This window comes from Cygnus olor, chromosome 1 (assembly GCF_009769625.2).
Source record: "Cygnus olor isolate bCygOlo1 chromosome 1, bCygOlo1.pri.v2, whole genome shotgun sequence".
Taxonomy (NCBI): domain Eukaryota; kingdom Metazoa; phylum Chordata; class Aves; order Anseriformes; family Anatidae; genus Cygnus; species Cygnus olor.
In genome coordinates this window covers 32,228,023-32,252,457 of record NC_049169.1, presented here as the reverse complement: position 1 = coordinate 32,252,457, position 24,435 = coordinate 32,228,023, and the positions used below count along the sequence as shown (strand labels likewise).

At 34.7% G+C, this 24,435-nt stretch overlaps 1 protein-coding gene across 2 annotated transcripts in view; it reads left to right on the top strand.

Moving 5' to 3' along the window:
• Positions 1–24,435, top strand: part of ADAMTS20 (ADAM metallopeptidase with thrombospondin type 1 motif 20) — a 96,535-nt gene that overhangs the window by 41,967 nt on the left and 30,133 nt on the right. The window contains exons 12-28 of one of the 2 annotated variants that reach the window (XM_040551494.1): positions 426–571; positions 1,969–2,150; positions 2,247–2,383; positions 3,616–3,709; positions 7,604–7,699; positions 8,924–9,090; positions 9,206–9,335; positions 10,412–10,538; positions 11,211–11,421; positions 11,962–12,126; positions 12,792–12,956; positions 14,727–14,849; positions 16,194–16,301; positions 17,508–17,672; positions 17,869–18,159; positions 18,482–18,643; positions 19,986–20,162. In XM_040551494.1, coding sequence (XP_040407428.1) covers positions 426–571; positions 1,969–2,150; positions 2,247–2,383; positions 3,616–3,709; positions 7,604–7,699; positions 8,924–9,090; positions 9,206–9,335; positions 10,412–10,538; positions 11,211–11,421; positions 11,962–12,126; positions 12,792–12,956; positions 14,727–14,849; positions 16,194–16,301; positions 17,508–17,672; positions 17,869–18,159; positions 18,482–18,643; positions 19,986–20,162 — 2,646 coding nt within the window. Of the gene's footprint in view, positions 1–425; positions 572–1,968; positions 2,151–2,246; positions 2,384–3,615; positions 3,734–7,603; positions 7,700–8,923; positions 9,091–9,205; positions 9,336–10,411; positions 10,539–11,210; positions 11,422–11,961; positions 12,127–12,791; positions 12,957–14,726; positions 14,850–16,193; positions 16,302–17,507; positions 17,673–17,868; positions 18,160–18,481; positions 18,644–19,985; positions 20,163–24,435 lie in introns of both variants that reach the window. The other variant, XM_040551486.1, reaches the window with a different exon arrangement.

The window sequence follows — 24,435 nt, the reverse complement described above, 5'->3', positions numbered from 1 at the left end:
GCCAAACTCAAACACAAAAAGGAAGTGCACAGAGGGTGGGAGCAAGGACAGGTAACCTGGGAGGAATATAGAGACGTTGTCTGAGCATTCAGGGATAAAGTTAGGAAAGACAGAGTTCAAGTGGAACTGGACTGGTAGATGAGGGGAGAGCACTGGATATTGTCCAGCTGAACTTCATTAAGGCCTTGGACACTCTTCCCCATAAGATCCTCATAAACAATCTGTAGATGTATGGGCTGGGTGGGCAGACAGTGAGGTAAAATCACTGGCTGAATGGCCAAGCCCAAAGAGTGGTGGTCGGTGGCACAAAGTCTAGTTGGAGACTAAATGCCCAGACCCAGGTTAAGAGTAGGGATAAATTTTCTTTCATATATAGTAACCTTTTGCTTGACTTACAAATTTTGCTTTGTCTCTCAACTGTGCAGCACTGCCGCCACGGAATTTGTGTGAGCAGAGAAATGGAGACACGTCCTGTAGACGGAGAATGGGGACCATGGGGACCTTACAGCTCATGTTCAAGAACTTGTGGAGGTGGAATCAAGAGCACCACCAGGCTGTGTAATAGACCGGAGTATGTTTTTTGCTGTTCTTTTACATTAGAGCATAATGAAGGTATTACAACGTAATGGATTCATTCAGAACAAAATGAAGGTATTATGGTTGCATGAATTTGTTCAAAGCTCCAATAAGCAAATGCTTGTTTCATCAATGTTTGAAAAGAGGGATAAGTCTAGAGACTCCAAAATGCAGGGAGTGTTTAGATTTCTTTTGCCTCACATATATCATTCACATTTATAGATAGATCTGAAGACTTAACTTTGGTAAAGTCTTTTTTTTTTTTTTTTTCTAAATGTTGAGGGTTTATTTAAACTTTCTGATACTTTTTATGGACTGAAAGCTGCAAAATGAAAATAGATGTATTGCCAGGTAATCTTTTTAGTGAAACACTTGATTTGTTTAGATTTGAGGCTCTTTGACAGCATCACCACCAGTAATGTTCACAAGGAACCCTGTTTACAGCAGGGTCATTTACAACTTCCCTTTATAATAAGAAACTTCCACTGACTGAATAATTCCATGTGGGTTTCATTCTCTGTAACAAAGGTCAGTGAGAAATTTACCCTTAACTTCTACAGAACAAGAGCTGCAGCTAAGGTTATGGTTTTTATTTTTACGAAGTAATGTCATCTTGATATTATCGGCAGGATAAATGAACCTCAGTCAAATCACCCCAGATTATTTTATTTTTTTTCTGATGAGTGGACTAGATTCCTATTAAATATGGCTATGTCAGTCTTAGTATCTGGTAATATTGATATGCCATTGCTTTATTTATTTTCTTTTCCTCCCCAAGAATCTGCTAATACTGAAGTAAAGTGTAACGGGGTTTTAAGTTAGGAACTGTATGTTAGACTTAAGAGTAAATGGGCTGTTGTCCACAGTTCTCCCTTTTTAGGTCTTTTGATCCTCAAACTGAAACTGACATTAAGACTAAAGAGAAGAGTGTACCAGTTCTTAATTTTATCTTCTTTCTTTGTCACTCTTTAACATAATAATTTAAAATTACTGAGGGAGGTGCTGCTTCTGTGAAAATAGGGTTGTAATCCTGGCTAAGTTAATGGAAGCATTGAAGTTCATTTGCCTTTTACCAGGCAAAATAATAATAAGAGAAATAATAAAGCATTTAATATAATAAACAATTAAGATATTAGACATTAACATCAATAACTTGATTACCACCACCCCCAGCAGTAATCTTTTATGTGGACTTTATTTTCTTCGTATGGGTACAAATGTATACCCAGTGCAATAGAAGATAAGGGGTTTTGGGGGGGGAAGTCAATACCAGACTGACAGAAAGTTGCATGAGATTTTCCCTTTTAGATCAGTAGGTCAAACCACTTTTCATGGAAAACAGGAATTTTGGAAACAGAGAGAGATTGTTTTACATTTAACTGTTTTTATTAGACCAAGAAATGGAGGAAAGTACTGTGTTGGCCGCAGGATGAAATTTCGATCATGTAATACTGATTCATGTCCAAAGGGCAAAAAAGATTTCCGGGAGCAACAGTGCTCTGAATTTGATGGCAAACACTTTAACATCAATGGTCTTACGTCTGCTGTTCGCTGGCTTCCAAAATACAGTGGTAGTAAGTGATTATATTTTTTTTCAATTAACAAAATAAGAATGTTATTTTAACTAAAGTCCTAAAACAGTCAAGAAACCTGTTGGATTTTCTTTCCAGTTTCTATGAAAGATCGCTGTAAACTTTTTTGCCGAGTTTCTGGAACAACTTCCTACTATCAGCTGAAGGACAGAGTTGCTGATGGTACTCCCTGTGGAGCAGAAACCAATGACCTTTGTGTTCAAGGCTTATGCAGGGTATTTAAATCTAAACTTACTAATTATTAAAATCAATTTTAACAGATGGTTAAATAATTACTAAATAAATATACATCCAAATAACCATTACTGAAAGTATGTAAAGCAAGCTGTTTTGAATTTACTTCAGTTAATTTTAATCCCTACCAAATTAAGATCTGGAAATGGAGGCAATTAAGTGAAGAACATAGAGTTGAATCTGAACACCCACAGTCTTTCCTCATTAAGCCTGATGTGTGAGAGGGCTAATATTGTCCACATGAGCTGAGAGAAGCTGATCCAAAATTGGCGTTAAAGGGAGTAAAGAAGCATGCTGTCTGTTTATTGCCATCATATTTCTGCTAGCAAAGAAGTGAAAAACTAAAAAATCCGAGGGTAGATAGATCACACATTTATGGTTTCATTGCAAAATCAGATGGAATGGACCCCTGAAGGGGATCATTTCAGCATCGTTTGCTTAATAACAGTTAATAGAAGTGCCACGAGATTTTGTTAGAACACGCATATTATAAAAAATCAAGACTTTTTTTGTCCATCCCAGGTAGAATCATAGAATCATTAAGGTTGGAAAAGACCTTCAAGGTCATCTGGTCCAACTACCAATGTCACACACTAAACCATGTCCCTAAGCACCAGGTCCAACCTTTCCTTGAACACCACCAGGGACGGTAGTTTTGCTGATTGCAGTGAAACTGGCTAAATTCAGGATGAGGAGAAAATGTAACCTCTTTAGAGTATATGTCAAGAGGAAAGAGGAAGTCCTGCTTATGACCATGTAAAAAAGAGAAGATTAAGTAAAGATATGTAAATGAAGTGTTTCTATCCTAGTCTACATATTTTCCTTTTCTTGTTTTGCAGTAATGACAGACTCTAATAGAATTGATGTCTATATACAAATACATACTGATTTTAGGATTCAAAGACTTTTTAATGCAAATATACCTTAAAGTTTATACTCTGTGTTGATATTTTTATACAAAGTCTTTGCACGCTGTTATGTATTCTTGTACAGTTCTTGGCATATTAAGTGTATTTGGGTTATACATTCTTAGTACAACACAACTGTTGTGTTTTGCCTGTACATCACAGCACGTGAAAACATAAAAGGTTTTTCATGAATTGCCAAGGAAGACTAGATATATACAGTGAATAAAAATGTTTTTGGGGAGTGGGAAGTTTAAATTGTATGTTTTACATTGGGCTGAATGACACGGGATTGTATTTTTTTGTAGCAAGCAGGCTGTGATCATGTTTTGAATTCCAAGGCAAGGAGAGACAAATGTGGAATCTGTGGTGGTGACAATTCTTCATGTAAGACTCTTGCAGGTACTTTCAACAGTGCTCGTTATGGTATGTTTTGCTTTTCTTTTTTTTAATCTTAATCTTAATGTACATTTCAGTATGGCTTAGAGATTGTATTATATGTTTGAGGAAGTGGAATTTCAGTGTATGTTCTTTAGGGCCTCTGCCAACAAAAAATATCTCTGATTGTCAGTCACACGTGCCCTCTCAAAGATGCAGAGGGAAGCGCTGTCACACACTGACCCATTCAAGGGGCAAAAACTAATCTGCTCTAAGGTCAAAACAAAAGACATTAAAGAAGATATGATGAGGGCAGAAGTACTTTAAAAGGAAGAATGCTTCCTGCTGTGCACGTTGTGATCTCTCCTATCTGGAAGTATCTCCTTTTGGTTGTGTAAGGAGATATCACGAGGGCTGCGGTGTGAGCAGCTGGTGGGCTTTCTTTTTCCCTATAGTGGAAGCCTGTGAAATGCGACCCTTTTCTTTCCAGAGAATATGGGCAGCAACATTTATGTTCTTTTCTCTTCATTGGCGTGTAAGGAATGAGAAAGTCTTCTGGAAAACTCTGGTACTTTATATTTCTTTGATTTAATTTCTCTAATAGAGCTACCTATAGTTCTCGTACATGTAGTCCATTCTGGGAAGTATGGAGAGACTGTCATATGTATGTAGCAGTGCAGGTCAACAGTTAGAGTGTAGAACATAAGGACAGAAGTCTCTGGATTAATATCATATTCCAAAAGGCCTCTTCATGCGGCTTCATTGGTTGAAAGAGACCACAGGCGAAGTGAAAATGACACCTGGAGAGCTGCCAAATAGGATCTTCACAGGACAAAGGAATTGCTGGTCAAAGAGGAAAGTATGCCCAGTATCCTGTTCGATTTTTTTTTTCCTGGCAGAGGGCTCGTGCCATGCAAAATGTACCAAAAAGCTTAAGGGTGGGCTATAAGTATCCTTCCTGTACAAATACATGTAACTTTTCTTGTGTTTGTCCTGAGATGCTGCAAGAAGACACAAACAACTATTGTTACTGGAGACTGGATTTCTGAATGTGTGGTCAAAACTCTGAAGGAAAATAATGTATGACTTTGATAACTCTGAGTAAAGGACTGTCAGTCTTTTTGTTTTCCACCACTGTGAAAGATCTTTTCATTTACATGTATCACATGAATTATGTCACAAATACATTTAATACAAATAAGCAGTATACTGAAACTGCCATTCATTCAAATATGGTTGACATTAACACTCTGTTGTTTATCAGCTTTGTCTCATCTCAGATTTATTTGCTCCGAAGTGAAATGAATTCCACAAAGTAATAAAAGTTTAATTTACTGTATTTTTTTTAACAAAACGATTCTTCTCAAAAAAAAAAAAAAATCCCTATCATTTTATATTAAATAGTAAATTATGAATAATGGAAGCTCTTTTTTTTTTTCTTTTTATAGTCTATGACATAAGGTAGTCTGATTTGAAAGCTACTGTTTCATTTGTTTTCTCATATACTGTAACTGACATAATGTAGGACTATGTATTCTGAGGGAAAAAACTCAGTTAGGAGTTCATACTTATATTGGGAAGCTAGATGACTGAATTCACTGTGAAGAATATGATTAAACAAATTTCCCACCTTGTTACCATAGAAAGGATGGAGGGTCCTGAGTTCTTTCCATACGTTCCTTGAACAACTGCTGGATGGAGCCACTGCTGGATGTCCTTCAGTTATTGTGGGCTCTCACTACAATGTAATTCAATATGCTTTGTGTTTTGTTCTCTAAGATTCTGCCTTTATAAATATTACCATCTTGGCTTTTTTTTTTTTTTTGCTAAAAATACTCATTTGGATATTTCTGTGGCTTAGCTGGTCTTGCACAGGGCTTGAGAACAAAATTCAGTATGAAAAAGACAAAGATCAAAAAAGTTTTTTTATTATTTATTTTATTTTTAGGATCAGGAAAAACTTGTTTTAATATTTTGGTGGTTTTTTTTTACTCAGTTGAATGATTTACATTCTGTTTGCATCTTGGAGTTATATAAAAGAAGATACTGAACTATACTACTGGTTAGTAAGCTATAACGTAAGGGATTATCACTCAGCTGCGCTCAGGCAGGAGTGCAGCACTGCAAACAAGAGGTTGTAGCTAGCCGGCCACTAAACTCTGTTCATGGGAGGCCTATGACATCCCCAGGCTAATGACTGAAAACACTGTCTGAGTCCTGAGTTAGGCATCATTCAATAAAAATGCCAGTCTGTGAACCTGGTCTTTTTCTTTTAACTGTAAATGGTCCTGTTCCGTACTGTCACAAGCCATTTTACTGAGGCAGAATTTGGGATTAGACAAAAGCAGTCAGTGGTACAGGCTTGTATTCATACAGTTATGATGATGATTGTGATGTTGTCATTAAGCGTTTAAACAGCAGTGAAACAGTCATAAGACATTCATTACAATGAAATGCTAATTTGCTTAGCTTCCAGTTTAGGAAATGGTCATCTCATTATGTGCACATAGTTGTTATGTTGTCTATTATTGCATCAGACTAGAGTATGTGATGATTTCCTGGAAAATTGTCTTTCTCACTGCCTTAGTACATGATCTGGTGTCCTGTCCTATATGCTAGGCAGTTTTATTTATAGTTTCCTCCCATATTTTGTCTTCTGTCTTCCTATTACCACAAGGTTTTCAGTGTGTGTGGTGAGGAGCTTTTTAGTGTGTTTTGGTTTTCTTCCCAGTAATTTTGGAAGATTTACCAAACATTTATCCAGAGCAAGCGGCATGCCGATTTGCAATTGCAGTGCTGCCCCCAGCTGGTAACCGTGATGGACCTGTGATTAGATTAAATGTTCATTTTAAATGCATGACATAGTTTTATTAGATTAAAAACACTGGGAAGTTAGTAAATTAAGAAATTGAAAGAGGATATTGCCATTGATTTTGCATCCCACATATATGAGTCAACTAACTAAAGTTAAATTCAGTCGAGTCTTTAAAACACAGCAAAACAAGTGGCAAAGTTAACAAAGATTATATTAATGTTTCAGATTGCATGTTTGTGTTTATTATTGTTTCCTATGTTTGCCATATTCAGTTGTTCTTAGACATTGGGATCCTTTTGAATTTATAATCAGTATCTGTGAGAAAACTTTTTTTTTTTAAGCTTATATGGATGTACAGATCAACAGTTCTAATACATAGATCTTTGTGCATCTATTTTGATACCTCTAGGCCATAATTCTCATTGGAGGTATTACAGGAAACAATCGCTCATTATTGAAGCATTTATATTTTAGAGGGCACACACTAGGGTAACACTTTGTGTAGGAGAACGTGGATCTGGCATGGCTTGTTTACCCAATACACCTACATCTACTGCAGCACTGCACTATTTGAGTATTTATGACTTGTTCTTTAGAGTGTTGTCATGTCTCTTGTAAGGTAGAGAAAAACTAACCCAATTGTACAGACAGGGAATGGAGGTACCTGAGTTTAAGTGATTTATTCAGATATCATTCAGAAAGTTTTGTGGTTAAACTGTGAGCAGACGCCATGTTTCCTGAGTCCCACATGATATACTTGACTGCTCTTTAGAGTACTGCTAGCTCTCAAGAGATTTTTCTGAATAGGTTTAACTCATGTTATTGTCAAAGAACAGAATTCACTTTGCTGAACACAGGAATTATTTTTAACTGTCTCTTGAGTTATGAAAATAAATTTCAGTTCAACTGATTAAAAAGAAAAAGGAAATTTAATATGCATAAAAATACTCATATTTCCTTCCTAAAAACATGAGGGTATTCAGCAGCAGTAGTTGCTGGTGCACTCTAGGTTTTTGTGAATAAAACTAGTTAAACTTATGCTCCTATCTACTAGTACTTAAGTATTTTTGTCTGCAATTAATTTGTGAATAATTGCATTGCAGGTTACAATGTTGTAGTAAAGATTCCCAAAGGAGCAACAAACATCGATATTCGGCAGCACAGCTACTCAGGGAAACCAGAAGATGACAACTACCTTGGTAAAAGCCTCTTGTGTATAACACTGATAGATAGTTTTTGCGCTTTTGCCAGAGGTCTGGTCTAAACACACAGCCAGAAGTCTTTAGAGTAAATATGTAATCATTATCATCATTTGCCTGATTCTCTCTGTAGATGTTAGTTTTAAGAAAAATGAGATGATGATAGGTTTCTAATTCCTAAATGTGTGTTCAGTTGTCAGAGAAGGAGAATTAAAGCACATTGTATGATTTTGTCAATTTTTGACTTTGTGGTGGCCATGTTAATTAAATCATCATGAGTCAACTAAAGAATAATGTAGGCATTTGTGTTTTCAAACACTGGAATCATGTGGTTTATTTAGAGATGAAGCAGTCATCAAACATCAGTTATTTCACATTTCTGTTTTTTTCTGTCATGTCTGGGTATAAAGATCACATTTTAATAAATTTCTTGATAAATCTGCAAACGTGAGAGAAACAAAGAACAAGTGAACTGTACCAAGTGAATTGTACTAAAAATCTTGGTTGTCTTATTTCACAATATTTATGTTGCCTCTGAAGTGCCTGAGAGTATACTGATGCATAATTTCCTTCTTTCTTTTTCTATTACCATGCTATTTGATAGACTTCAGAGCATTCAATTTTTTTTCTTGCTGCCTGATGCCGTGCTGTTGCTTGTGCATCTCACAGGATACAGAAACAACCCTCACCCCCTGACACATAGCATGCCTTTACTAAATATTTTACTTATTTTTACTTTGTTATTCATCTTTATTGTTATAACAATTGGTTATTATTTTTATTGTAAATGCATAATAGTTTATTTTTACTTTTAAATTTACTTTTAGTAAATGGCTATTTAGTTAGCCACTTAACTAAAAATACCTCTAACAAGTACAAGAATGTGGACTGTAAAATAGGACACAAATATGAATAATATTTGTTCTCTTCTCCAGCAGAATGTAACCAAATTTAAAAGTGATGACTGTAGTTAGCTTTTAACAGAACAAATATTATTATAGTTAAGTGTTATCGCAGAGAAAATCCATGACAACTGCTCAGGTGAAAGCTACTGATGGTTGGGATTGAATTCGTGAACATCTAGAAACTGTTCACTAGAACTGTAAAAACTTACACAGGGACTAAAACAAAGTGTTGATGCAAAGACATTTTTAGGAATTTTGATTGATAGAACCTTTTAATCAAAACAGTTGCTCTACTTCCAACTTTTTTTTTTACTTACAGCGTTATCTGATATTCATGGAAATTTCATCTTGAATGGAAATTTTGTTGTAAGCATGTCAAAAAGAGAAATCAATATACAAGGAGCCATTTTTGAGTACAATGGTTCAAATAATACAATAGAACGAATTAACAGCACTGATAGAATTGAAGAAGAGTTAACCTTACAGGTGAATGTTTACTTTTTTACATAAGCTTAAAAATTTTCTACATGGTCATTGTGTTCATTATCTTATGTCATGCTCAATTTCACTGAAAAACAGTTATCGTTTTATCTCAATTAAGGTTTTGTGTGTAGGGAATTTATACAACCCTGATGTGCGTTATTCATTCAATGTCCCAATAGAAGACAGAAGTGAGCTGTTTACGTGGGATCCTTATGGACCCTGGCAGGACTGCAGCAGGATGTGCCAAGGTACTGTGAATTCTTTTGTTAGCAGATCCAAAGACCTGATGGCATTTAGGAAGGGACTAGTCTTAAGCACTCAGATTTTGTCACCTCTACTAAGGAAGAAACTCAGCATTCTCAGTAAATTTTAGGCACACATAGCATTTAAGTGCTGAATAGCTTCTGATTTTGTTTTCCTGTTTTCAGTATTTATGTAGCACAATTCTATATCCAAAATTACATTTGTGTTCCTTTCCCTTTTAGCCATAGGAGTGGTTTATAGAAAATAGTTGAATCGAGTATAATGTAACCTTAATAAGTGGAATTGTATATCTACTAAGATGTATTAAGCTTCTCTTATCGTATTTCCAGATGGTGCCTGAGTGGTTGTCTAGTATCTTTCATATCTATTTCTTCAGCTTGTTTTGGTTATCTGCTATTTGGAGTGAAGCTATTTGGGAATGTAATTTTAAACTGGCATGCTATAGGCCATTATAACGCAAAAATGGAGCCAGAATATGTATGCAGTGTATATATGAAGTGTACGTACTCAGATTTTTGATAAATACTCTTATACAGGAGCTAGAAATGCCTGTACTTGAGACAGAGAATGGTGAATTTCTTTGGATTTTGAGCCAGGCTGTAGACATATTTATGTGCTAGGGAAGCAGTGCATCTGTCAACTGTGCTACTTCTCCAAACACTCTAGTTCTTTTAGGTACTCTGATCAAACTTTCTCTTCCTGAAAGAAAGGATCATGACCTCTTAGATAATATAGTGGTGTTCAGTAATTTGGTAATTAGGAAAGCACAGATATGATGCAAATGGAATACTTAGCCTGATGAGTAAATTTGTTGTTGTACTTTGTATTAAATGTAGTTTTTTGGAGTTTGAAATCCTTATGAGACCACTGCAGTGTAGCCGGGAGATGGCAGTGGTGGTGGGCATGACTAGGACAAGTCTAATGTTTATGCAGAATCTCCTGTATAAAAAGATTAGTGCTAATGGGGTATCTCAGTTAAATTCCTAAATGATTAATGGAATCCATTACTGTAGAAATGCTCTCTTATTTCAGCCCCTTTTTCACTTTTCTTGTTTTCAAGGTATTCGAAGAAGGAGAATGACATGCATACGTAAAAGTGATCATGTGGTAGTATCTGATCAAAGATGTGAATTTATAGCTCCTGTACCAGATGTCTCAGAAGAGTGTAATACAGAATGTGAATTAAGGTACAAAGAGGTTCCTAACTGATGAAACTACTGTGGTCTTTCCTATTTTTGTTGATAGAGACTGAAACAAAGCAATTGACTGCTTTATCGTCCCTCCCACCACCTCTTCTCCTTCCCTCATTCCTCCCTTCTCATGTCTTTCCCTCCTTTCCTCAAATCTATCGACATAATGGGTTTGTACATTAGACTTACACCTTTGAAATTAAGTATAATTAATGTATTTTTCTAATTCTTATTCATGAAGTTCAATGTCTTTTGCTAGGATTGTGAATCTGTTCTCTATATTCTGTCACACAAAAATTGTATTACTGGGTACAATATATTTTTCACCAGAATTGTACCCTCAACTGGAACTAATTTGAAACACAGATGTGTGTTTTTGCACTCCAAAAAAGCCCACACTGAAGTGTTCAGAAGATGAAGGGTTAGAATTATAGCTTACATTTTTCAAAGTCTCCTGGGAGATTTAGACAAAAGGACCTTTAAATTTCAAAAGATGAGTCAAATTCTTTTATATTGTTCTGAAAATTCCAGTCATGATACAGATTTTATAGTTCTAGCCGTTGCCTAAAATTTGTATTACAATTTTAGGTACATTCTCTGAGTGCTTAATTAACCATAGTTTTACTTTTTAAAACATAGTTAGCTTTCTATAACAGTTTATCTTTGTAGGTGGCACAGTATTGGCAAAAGCGACTGCACATCGAAATGTGGCCCAGGGTATCGGACTATAGAAATCCACTGCATGAAGTACTCTGTTTCAAAAGGACTCACTGCTCCAGTGGATGATAGGTACTGTGCCGATCAGCAGAAACCACCAACCAGAGAGCCTTGTCATGGTGACTGTATGTTGACAAGTTGGCACTACACGGAATGGTCAGAGGTAAAAGTTCAAGAGCTTATAATTGTTGCATTATAGTTCTAGTTAGTGTTCATAACAAATCTTAATTTCTATATATTTTTTCAGTTTAAATAGCTAAAAGAAAATAATAATTGACAAATCCATTGTTGTTGGAGGAGCTAATATCAATCTCTATGTTTTGGTAACTGCTGGATGTAATTCCTCGTATGTTTATAAGAAACTGTAGCTGTCTATAATAGTTCCCAGCTTGTATTTGGACGTCAGCAGAGAAGATCTGGGGGTTAAAAGTATGTGTTTTATTTGAAGTTTTAATAATTTAGTTCTGTATGGATTGGAGTAAAAGAGTTCAGCTTTCATCTTCATTAATGATTTTTATCTTGGAACTGCTAAACAAGGTGCCAAATTTATCTCAAGTTGACATAGTAACAGTCTATAACTGAGATGTAGGATACATCTGTCTAACATAATCTTTAATGTCTCACATTTAAGACCGACAGTGCATTTTGACCTGCATTTATCATGCTGTGTTTCCTGTTTCATAAAATCTTCTGAACACTGTAGTGTTCCAGGAGCTGTGAAAGAGGTGTCAGAACCAGAGAAGCTTACTGTCTGAACAACTTGGGTCGTCATCTTCCTGACAGAGAATGCCAAGAACTTCCACGAGTTGTAACACAGAGTTGCAATGAATTCTTATGTCCAAGCTGGTCTGTTAGTGAGTGGAGTGAGGTAACGAACCATGTAAAGCTTATTACTCCTTTGGGCCTGGTCATTGATATTAAAATAAGCCGCTTTGAGTGTTTATTTTTTGTTTTGGTTATTTTCCAAAGTAAAAGCTCTTTAATCCTAGGACTGTGTTGATACATATCTCAGATGTACAATGGCATGAAAACTTCTGAAAAGCACACCCGTAATTCATTTCTTCTCTGAAATTTTGTTACATTAATGTGAGATAACACAACTGCTTAATCTATCTAGTCATACATATACCTTCATTTTTTTCTGAAGCAAAGAGAATTATCCCACCAACTGAAAAACAGAATTATATCCATTTTATTACAGTTTTTATGTATATAATACAATGATTGGTAGTTTACACATGTTCCCTGTGATATGTATACTCACATCTTAACTATTTTTTGTTCTAATGGAAATAAGTGAGCTGTACATTGTTTTGTATTTTATAGCTTTGGAAACTTAGTGTTATGTGTTTGCATTGATATTTACAAGAAATACAGAGTTCACAAAATAACTAGTTTTGTTGCATGGTGAACACTTATGAAATATTTTTGTCATTTATGTGACCTTTAAAATCCAACAGATTACTACAAGAAAGTGAAGCAATTAATAGAGATTCATGTCTTTACAAACTGATGACTAATATTATTTTACAGTGCCCTGTGACATGTGGCAAAGGAATGAAACATCGGCAAGTATGGTGTCAACTTAATGATGAACAACTGAGAGATGACTTCTGTAATCCAAACGATAGACCAGGATCAGTAACACCATGTGAACTTCATGAATGCGCATCTTGGCAAGTAGGGCCTTGGGGATCAGTGAGTACATCAGGATTCCTGGCTTTTGTCTTGTATTTCAGACTATGAGTGATCACAAAACAATACCATTTAAATATTTTAATTGGACTTTAAGCAGCTACTTGAAGGTGAATTTGTTCGCACATTTGTTTGTTCCTATTGACTATCTAACCTGTAATTTAGAAACACCCTTATGTAAGTTAGATGCCTAAAACAGACACTGACTCTGAGCCTTAATATCAAAAATCGCCAATGCTATTTCACATGAATGTATTTAATTTCCAAAATATTGAAAATGTAGATAGCAAAGCATTCAAATGAATGAGACAGGTAAAAGACCAGATATTTATAGGTGTGTCAGCATATTTAAGTGAGAGCTTTAATTAAGACCATAGAATTATATATGCTAATAATAGCAGACAAAAAGATTTAGTATTTGTTTCCTTCGTTTTGATCTTCAGTGATGAAAGAGTTTCTATGTCTTAATGTGAGAGTGCTGTTCCTTTGTGTAATGATGCTTATGTATAGCAGAGGGGCTTCAAAATTCCAGAAAAAGTTGAATTAATTTTTGAAGGAAGCTTTTGTCCCAAATAGATGAGCATTAATTAAAAAATAAGGTACTCAATGCTGTGGAGCTTTCTTATGATCAAATTGCCCAAGCCAATAGAAGTATTGGATTATTTGGTGTTTCTTGTTAGTGAGAATTCATAACTGAATATCAGGTAATATTTTTTTTTTTTTTTTACATATAACCAGTCAGTAAAATACATAATAAATGAATCCTTTGAAAATTAAGCATGTATTTAACTTACACATTTCTTTTGTATAGAACTTTTCTCATGTCATATTTGTTCATGTTAGAGATAACCACGCTGTTGTCTAACATAGAATCATAGAACCAAAGAATCATAGGTTGGAAGGAACCTTAAAGATCATCCAGTTCCAACCCCCCTGCCATGGGCAGGGACACCACCCACCAGACCAGGTTGCCCAGGGCCTTGTCCAACCTGATCTTGAACACCTCCAGGGATGGGGCATCCACAGCTTCTCTGGGAAACCTATTCCAGTGTTTCACCACCCTCATAATGAAGAATTTCCTCCTTATATCTGATCTAAATCTACCCTCTTTCAGTTTAAAACCATTCCCCTTTGTCCTGTCATTATCTGACTAAGCAAAAAGTTGCTCTCCATCTTTATGCATCTCCATAAGCCCCTTTAAGTATTGAAAAGCTGCAGTAAGGTCACCCCAGAGACTTCTTCAGGCTGAACATCCCCAGCTCTTTCAGCCTTTCTTTATAATGTTGAATTCCTTTTGGGTAATCTTCTGGTTATAGGATGCTGGCATCCTGGCTCCCTACAAGCTCAATGCAAAAATGAAAGAGGAAATTAAATTTCTTTAATTTCTTAAAAATTAACCAACCCTGCCTTACCCCAGTTTTTATTGCTGAGCATGATGTTTTATGATATGGATAATCCCTTTGGTCAATTTGGGTCAGCTGTCATAGCTGCATCCTTTCCCAGTCTGTTGCCCACCTCCAATATACTAGAGGGGGCAGAGTGGGAAAAAAAAGGGACACTGTGCAAGCACTATTGGGCAATAACCAAAATTTGGTTTGTTATACTATTTTAGCACCATATGCTCTGCTGTGAAGAAAGTTAACTGCATCCCAGCCAGACTCAGTACGCATTCCTATTCTATGCTAGAGAGAGTTTTAAAATATAAAAATTGTAGTTAAAAAATTAATTTGGATTAAACATAGTGCTATTTCAAGTGTGTGAAATTATTAACAGTGTACTGTAACATGTGGACATGGATACCAGATGCGTGCAGTCAAATGTGTTACTGGGACTTACAGAGTTATTTTGGATGATGACAGAGAATGTAATGCCGCTACTCGTCCTAGAGATAACCAAGTAAGTTAAAAACACTTTTCAGTTGGTTGTGCATTTTAGTTAAAATAATTTAAAAATGAATGTGGTCTAGTGACTTTTTGGTGAAACTTGCAAGAAACAATTTCTAGAATGAGAAAAAAAAAAACTGAAACTGTCTGGTCTTTTTCTATGCTTCAAATTTGGCCTTGGTAATTAAATAAAAGAAAAGTAATAAGGAGATCGGAGATTTGAAAATTTGGTATATATTGATGGGGTCAAAGACCTTTTGTTACTTGTAAATAACCCTAATGTAGAACAATGTAAGGTTTACTGCTTGTCATGATGTTTAGTAATCACACCTAGCAGGCTTGATACTCTAGAATTCTGTTTGTTCTTAAAAGAAAGTCATGGTTACTTGAGGAAAGCTTTGATGGTGGCAGTAATGCTAATTTGAAACAGTATAGACTTGAATTATATATAGTTCAGTATGGTATTAATATGGTTCTCTACATTTCCTCCCCATCTCTGTTTGCTTACTTTTTCACTTCTTTTAATTTAAATCTATTGTTTTTTAGAAGAAATGTCTTTAATACAGTTAATGGGTTTACCTCTAACTGAAACCAATTAGTGTCTAACATGCTATGGATTAATATGTTGATCTGGCTACCAGATTGATTCTTCACATTTATATCCAGTTAGGCAGGTAACCACTTACTTCTCTGAGGGCAAGCTCTGATTCTGATCTGTTTTTTAAGATTAAAAACCATTGGGTATTGTGGTCCAGAATAACCTGGTCACAAGTCACCAGCCCTGTGAGGGCTTCTTGAATAAGTTTTCAAATTATAAAAGCCAAACAGATTAAGTACAAATTAATTTCCACTCCACTCCACTCTAAATTGGTTGGTGTACGCTTCTTATTTTGAACTGTGGTACCTGTTTATCTGTTGACTGAAACTGAAGAATTTCCTGGTTTTGGTAACTGAAGGTATAAAGTGGCACAGCCACTTTCTTCATTCAGTTCTGTACTGCAGGAACCAGAACAGTCATGTTCATGCCCCTTGTCTCCAGCAAATTACCTCATATAGTTCTTTCTTAAAGCACAAATATTACCAGTTATGATCATAACTCATACAGCGTTAACATTAAATAGTCTTTGCCTCTCAATTTGAAATAAAACAATTTAATAAAAAGCTTTGAATAATGCCAGAGGAAAGTAAAAGATGACATTTACTGTTTAATTAACGCTGACTTATTGGAATAGTAGCATCTATCTGTTTGTATGAGCCATCCGCTTTATATTTGTTTTTTCCAAATCTTATACTTTGAAAGCTTTATTTATTTATTTATTTATTTATTTATTTATTTATTTATTAATCGCCCCCACAGGAATGTGAATTGCCCGCTTGTCCAGAAACTACAAAATTATGGACTACATCGCTTCCTCTAATCCATGTGGGGAAGGTGACCCAATGGAGATATGGATCATGGACTCCGGTATGTAATGTAATAGTGATCACAGCTGCCAGAGCAGTCCTCCATTCTGTCACCCATTTTTCCATAAAGGTGTCATTAGTATATCTTTCAGATTGAAATCTCCTTGAGATGATCTTTAAAGAAATTCTGTATTTTTTTTTTAAGAACCTGTTTCTTTAGAAGGAGATAGACACTCCCAGCAAATTCTGTGTGTTTCAAATCTAGCTAGGGAAAGTAAAGGAAAAAAAAAGGATTTGGGGGATGGGAGTTCTGAGTAGAACAGCTTTGATATGATTGAGAGTGTTCGAGGAAGTGTGTTTCAAAACAGTTTTGATCATTGTCTGAACATGGAGAACATCTTTCATTTTCATAAAATATGATTTAAATCTTATATGTGAATAGCAATATTAAATAGTTTGGGTCTTTAAAGATCCGATTTCATATAACGCATAAAATAAATGTTACACAACAAACTGATTTATACACAAACTCTATTTAATCAAAGAGTGTTTGATTTTTGATTTTCATACTAATGAAAATTAATTTTATTTGACAGAGATACGAAAATTTAGAATCATCTGTAAAAATGTAGGTGTTTGTTAATCCCTTGAGGTTCTTAATCAAGCATATAGCATTTTTATCTTTGCACAAACTGTTTTAACAAAATAGTAGTAAAGAGTGCATAGACTGGGGCTACTCAGAAGCCGTTTACTAAATCCCCCTGGAACTGTTCATCTATAATAGCATCAGAAGGGGCTGAATTTAATATGCTGATATGAACTAAAATGGCAAATGAATTGTGAATATCATTTTTTATTATTATCAGTTGATGTAAATATTGCATCACCGTGAAATAACTAAAATGTTCTGGAAGTTGCTCTCTAATGTGTCTGGTTCTGGTTCTGCTCTCTAATGTGTCTGTGTATGGTTCCATATTATAGTTGAAATGCTACCTGTTAGATATGCTGAATTACTTTCCAAGAATGAAGGCTATGCACTTTAGTTCCAAGCCAACAGGAATTCTTAAGGCCTACACCATCCAGCAATATTTTGCTTTCCTTCTTGAGTGCATGGCTCTATACTTGTATATTGGTCTGAGATAAAATCTGTTTCTCAGTGTTTAATTCTAAAGTTAAGCTGATACTAAGCTGTGTTAGCATTTTTGATGCTTGCATGATCTTTTTTTGGCCTCATAAAGTGTGGTGAAAATGGATTGTTCTCTGACAGTGCTCTGCATCCTGTGGGAAAGGTGATCGTGCTCGCTATGTAAGTTGTAGAGATGCTCATGGAGGAATAGCAGATGAATCTTTCTGTGCTCATTTACCACGACCAGCTGAAGTTTCGAGTTGCTTTAGCCCATGTGGAGAGTGGCAAGTTGGAAACTGGTCCCCTGTAAGTATTGCTTGGAGTGTTTTTTTTTCATGTTTCTAGTTAGAAATTGGGACTTCTTATTCTGTACATGTATTATTGAATTTGCATCCTTTGAAACGGTGAAGTATATGTTTCTTATTGTCAAAAGTAAATAGAAATGTCTTTGGTTATTAGTTACCGATGTTCTATCACAAATATTGGGTTAATTTTTGGTCAGTGTACAGTTACGTGTGATAGTGGAACAGTAACAAGACAAGTTATCTGTGTCAACTATCATCAACAAATCAACGAGAATTACTGTGATCCTGAAGGCCGTCCCTCTAAAGAACGAGAATGTAACATGCCACCATGTCCACCAGTTTATCATCATACTCCAAGAATACATGACCGTCCAAGTAATTTTCCAGAAATAGGTTATCTTCCAATACACCATCCACAAGACAGTACAAACCAGTGGAACCATCCTTCTGTAGGAGGATATCAATGGAGAACTGGACCCTGGGGAGCAGTAAGATTTTTTTTTTAATATATATATTATTTTGTTATCTCACTTTTGTGTAAACATTTCTAGAAATGTTATTGCAGTACGGGTTTGGTCAAAAGAAAAATACATTTATTTTTTAAAAGAATACTATTATGAAAAATACATTTGATTTGAAACATAATTTTTGTGCAATTTCAACTTTAAAATACTTCAACATGGTAATTTTTATTTGCAAATTTCCAGTTTGGAATGTTAACTTTTTTTTTTTTTTTTTTTAAGTTGTAACCAACGTTATACATTTTTCTGATTATGCAATGGTGATATATATCTTTACATGTTTTGGTAGTGCTCTAGTACTTGTGCAGGTGGATTTCACCGTCGGGTTGTAGTATGTCAAGATGAGGAAGGAAGAAGCGCTAGTTACTGTGACGAGGCAACAAAACCTCCAGAGTCAAGACACTGTGATTCTGGACCCTGCCCACGATGGAACTATGGGAACTGGGGAGAAGTAAGATCATTTCACTTTCAAGTCGAAACGTTATTTACATAAGCTTAGATATAGCTTAGATATAATAATTTGAATGTGAATGAAAACATTTTTTTTACTTATTTAAAAATAATGAGTTTCAACCTGTTTATCTAAAATTTGTTCTTTGATGAAATACAGAACTCTAGCATAACTATGGGTAGTGTAAATATACATCTAAAAGATGTAAGTATTGTGTGATGCTAAAGGTGTACAAAATAATTGGAAATACATTATCGTATTTTTAAAAAATACTATAGTGATAACTTCAGAAATTCTAGTTTTATTAACACATGGCTGGTATTTCTCAATCCATTAAGTACTTGCTGTAAAAGCTTATAATTGAATGTTGTAGTAGTATATTGAATCTTTAAACAGACAGAATTATTTTCATTTACAAAAAGATGAATTATATGAGGAAAAACCACAATGTAATAGCTAGCCTCAGAAAAAAAAAAGTGAGCACAAGAAGCTTAAAAGAAAGGCTTTTACTTCAAATTCCATAGGCATTGACTGGAATACCTGCAAGCAGGTATACTTATTATGTGTATGAAAAAATTAAGAAAAAAAAAAAAACAACCCTCCCCCCCCCCAAAAAAAAAAACAACCAACCAACCAACCAACAACAACATAAAAGAACTCCCCCCTCCCTTGATTGTTGTAACAGGTGAAAAGTATGAAGATAAGATGGTGCATCTAAAAAGTGTGCCAGGGTTAGAATGTTTTAATGCAATGTTATACGTCGTTGGGCAAAGAACAGTTTCTCCATTCTATGTATTGTCATTTTTGACCATGCGTTCCTGATCAAACACTACAGAAGGAGTTAGAAATGTTTTGTCTGACATTCATTCTGCTATAACCTCTTACGGTTCCTACCCTCTTCTCTTACTCTTGATACATCAATATCTAGATTTGAGAAAAGAAGAAAAATTGGGTGAATTTTTATTTATTTATTTATTTTCTATTTTGGTCAAATCTAGTTGTTTTGTTCTCAAGTCCAGTCTCAGTGTCATGTTTTTTCATGTTTATTCTCACAAATAGTTATTTTTCCTTGAAAGAGTATATTTTCTGTAACTGAAACTTTTTGTATTTTTATAGTTTGATAAATTATAAAAATGTAGCTTTGTAAATGTTTTGGTGAGAGAATAATTTTCTTATTATATGAAATTAGAGTGTAAGTTCTTATTCTTGAGTTGAGCATCCAGGGAACATGAAAGTAGACAGAGTAAATAATAACATGCATTGATTATTGCTATATTGCTTTACATCAATAGTTTTTGATGACCCTTAACAAAAAATCTGTCTATAAAATTTTATGTTTTAGTGTACTCAAACGTGTGGAGATGGAATAAAGACAAGACTGGTGATTTGTCAGCTTCCTACTGGTCAAATGTTGGGTGATCAAAACTGTGAAATTCTAGACAAGCCACCTAATATGGCACAATGTAATGTGCATTCTTGCCCTGGTGATGTTTCATGGCATCGGGGACCATGGAAATCGGTACGATAGCATTCACTAATATTTTTCGCTCTTTGTTCTTTCTGTCACTCTATTTCCCCTTGCCTTTTAAAAATTATATTATTATTTTATTTGATAACAGTGAAATAATAATGCATGTGGAAATATAGTTGCTGTATTTTTATTAAGCAATTGCTCCTGCTGTCATTGAATTAAATGGGAAATAGCCATTTATTTCAGTGGGAACAGTATTGTGCTCTGTAAAACATCATAGAGAATATTCTGAAATTTACCAGAAATCATTATAGCTAATATTGGTACCTATTAGGTTGTTCTATTTTGAAGGATTATGATTTGATCTGTGTTTTAATTTAAAAGTATATGCTGTAATTTATACTATAACATTATCTACATATTTATATTTGTAAAAAAAATCAAAAAAGGCTTTCTAGTGCATAACTTTTCACTAATAGAATATTTAAATATAAGCTATCTCACACATGTATATTACACTGTCATCAAACAACATATTACTCCATATTACATGTACATTTGTGTATAAAGGTTTATATTTGTGGTTTTGAAACAGTGACTAATTAAAGTTGTCTGTGTATAATTATGTATGTAACTATAATATGTTTTTGTCTATATGTCACTGTCTATTAATGTATAAAAATGACCACAGTAATTACCATTAATCTTTAAAATTGCCACTAGCAGATAATTAACATGGAGAAGTAATCATAGTATACTCTACAATAGAGAGTACATTATATTTCCCAAGCTATGAATTTGACAACAATATTTATTAGTTATTGTGCTCAATTTTAAAGAGATTAATGGCAATCAAAGGAGGTTGGATCCAATTCTGGTTCCATTAGAAATCAGTTCAAAACCTGTCATTAACATCACTGGGAGACGGACTAGGATAACAGTTCTATACATTTATTTAAAATATATATATAATTTGGTTCTTTGAATTATCATGGAGACGTTAAAAAAATATTATCCAATTTCAGCTTTAAAAAATTGATTAGCTTATATAATCTACTCTAATTTATTGCAAATACATTTTAAAATGAATGTTTGAATTAATAATTTACCACAGTTATCTTTCTTCCACTGTGCAAATAGTTTTGGTTTTGTGTTTAACAGACACCAGAGTTTCATCTTTAGCCATTATTCAAATAATTAGTGGTGACTTACTAATACTTTACTAATATATTACTTCACTAATATATTACTTCAGGTGCTGAGGAGGCAAGCAGGGCATTCGGCACATCGCTGCCTTTGCATTAATAGCTTACCTGTAAGTTATTGCAGTGTGTTGTAAGTGGCATATATGGCTTAGCTTTGCAAAGATTTTCTGGTTGTTTTATATCTCAGTTAAAGCCAATGTAATCTTTCAAAAACTAAGTTTAGAATGGAATCTTACCAAGGAGAGAGTTTGTGGCTTCTGTTTTATATGCGATTGCAAGTTCTGCAGGTATTCAGTAATAATTTTAATTTCATGAGAAATTTCGTCTGTGACATGGTGTTGAGCAGAAACCAACCAAGTAGGTTCAGGAAATAAAAGTAGGCTCACATACTAAATATGGTGTCACTTTTCAGTATAGCTAGTCTGAACACTGCCAACACACAACCTTCAGTCAATTTTTGTCGCTGTTTAAATAGAACAAAATTTCTTCATTGAGGACAACTACTATGAAGTAGTAGAAGCTTTAGTCACATAAACGCTGATGTACCTTAGCACAACCAGCTCTGTTTAGTCTTCACCTATGGGTGGCTGGCCTTAGATGATGGCTCTGCCTGTCCCATGCCTTCCTGGAGTACAGTGTGCTCTCATATAGGGTGCTCTTAATGGTACATTAACATAAATGCTGTGCATTTAGATGTAGTTTTGTCTTAACCATGACTGAACTGAAGATGACTGATGATTATTTCAGCTTTTTTTTTTACTGATTATTTCAGCTTTTACAAGGCCTGATAGTTTCCTTTTGATTTTTGTGTTCAAGCAGAAATGGATTCACAAAAAGCTCAATATTAGCAAAGACTATTCCAGAATCCTTAGAGTGCAGAACCTGAGCCACAACATTGAAAGACTGTTCTCGTTAATCAGTTTTCAGTGTCTTTTATGTGGAAGTGCGAACCTCCGATGGTGCTTGCTCTCTGTTTAGAATGTAACTAAAATTACACTGATCATTTTAATGATGAATTTTAGTTAGACTTTTGAAGAAGTTTAAGGTTCAAATCACTGAAAGTTGGCCATGTGCACTACAGTAGCTGTCCACTGTTCTCTCTTGAAATCTAATCAATTACATGGGGAAGTACCAGGTATTTGACCTTTTTTAGTCTTTGAATTGCTTCAGACCACGATGAGCTGGCATCTAGTGATTTGTAATGCCTGGCTGCTTGAGCTTGTCCAGTTCTGCAAAAGAAAGGAAACTGATTAAAACGACTCGGAATAAATTCTTCAAAATAATGTTTAATCTGTCTTCTGAAGCAATAAATAAAAGACTTCAGTACCCATTTCCTTATCTGAGTTTAATCATATCATGCGGAGATAAGGGAGTCAGGCAAGAGCATTTCCAATGTCTGCTCTGGACAGAAAGGCTTTTACTATGTCCAGTACAGACTTATAAACCATTTATTGTAGGGCTTTTTTAACAGTAAATATTGAGAATTAAAATTGTGCAATAGAAATAATGATCCCAGATGCATAAATTTGTGTGACTACCTTGTATTTCAAAAGAAGCAGCTTCTGACCACTTGAGATAATTAGCTAATTATTGATTAACTAATTCCATACTATTGATGTAATAAATCTTACAAAGGCTGCTGGTTGGAGCAGATACAGAATGACAAGGTGAGGTTTGCAGCATGTTAATGTACAGTATCTTTCCCCCTTCAGTGCAAGCTGGGTACTTCTATTTTAGGATAATAAGGTTGCTTATACTTAGGGATAGCTCTAACTCAGATGCAAGAAAATTTACTACCATGTGGAAAAGAATGTTAGTTCAGTTAGTTCAGGTCTGTTCCAAAAATCAGCAGTAAAAATGTTTTTGGTTCTTCATCTTGATATTCTAGGCTGATAATTTGTATAGATATTTTTAGAATTGTGAATTACCATTAACAGTACAGCATGAGAGAAGTAGTAAATTACTTATGGCTGAAGTCTAAATTAATGAGTCATTATCTAACTAATTTTAATCAGATTCAGAAACTTTGATTGTTTGAATTCCCGAAACTTTTTTCAGTCCAGAGTTTTCATATTCATGCTATCCAAGCCAGAGAAGCACTCTGCAGTTTTACAGATGGCTAGGAAACACAGCTTTTTGCTTGTAAGTTGAATTCATTTGACCTGGAGGTCACTGAGAGACTCTGGCAATGATCTTTTTATTTTTAGCTTACTTTTTCTGCCCTGTTATTTTTTAGCAGGAACTGAATTCTGCTCTTCTTTTGTTCAGCCTTTGTATCAAATTCCAGAAAAAATGGAGTGTGTTTACACCGTCCCTGCATCCTGAGGGACTTTGGATTATTGCCTTGTTTGTAAAGAACATTGGTGTCAACTCCTAATGTAAATGAGGTTGATAAAATATTGTATGAACATTCCTGAGTTCAAATGTTTTAAGATAATGTTTTAGCCTGATTGGCTTGTATCTAAGTACACTACCTCATTTTTGATCCATGAAAATTATGATACATATGTATTTTGATGTGTATGTGTCTATAATGAGTTTATAAGTTATTATTTACTTCAGGTAAATACGTTGTTTGCTTACTTTAATGGAGTTGCACCACCAGTAAATCTGGCCTGTGTGTCTTGGATATTTTTCTTTTAGGTTACTCTGGTTTCATTGGTGAAGGGATTGAGGCAATGATCCAAAACTACACGAAAGAATGAATAAATTACAAGCTACAAAGTATGGAAACCATATGTCACATTATATAATGTCAAGAAAAATTCCATAGCATTCTGACAGCTGGCTGAGAGTACTTTGTTCTAATACAGATTTTTATTGTATTCCTTCCTACTTTCCACAGTGCATTGTTGGGTTTTTGGTTTTAGTCCATGCGGTAAGACTTGAGGGTTTTTGTATTAATTTTCATCGTAGTGGGTCAGGTTTTCTGACCTTAATGTCAATAAATTATTTTTTACCCCAAGCATGAAAAGGGAGAGTATAACAAATTTACCAAGATACCATAAAATTTTAAAACTGAACTGTAGTGACTAGATTTAACAAATTTCTCCCAGAAGTGCTTTAGGATAATGTGACTTTACTTAGTTCAAGAATACGGTTATTTTACTTTACTT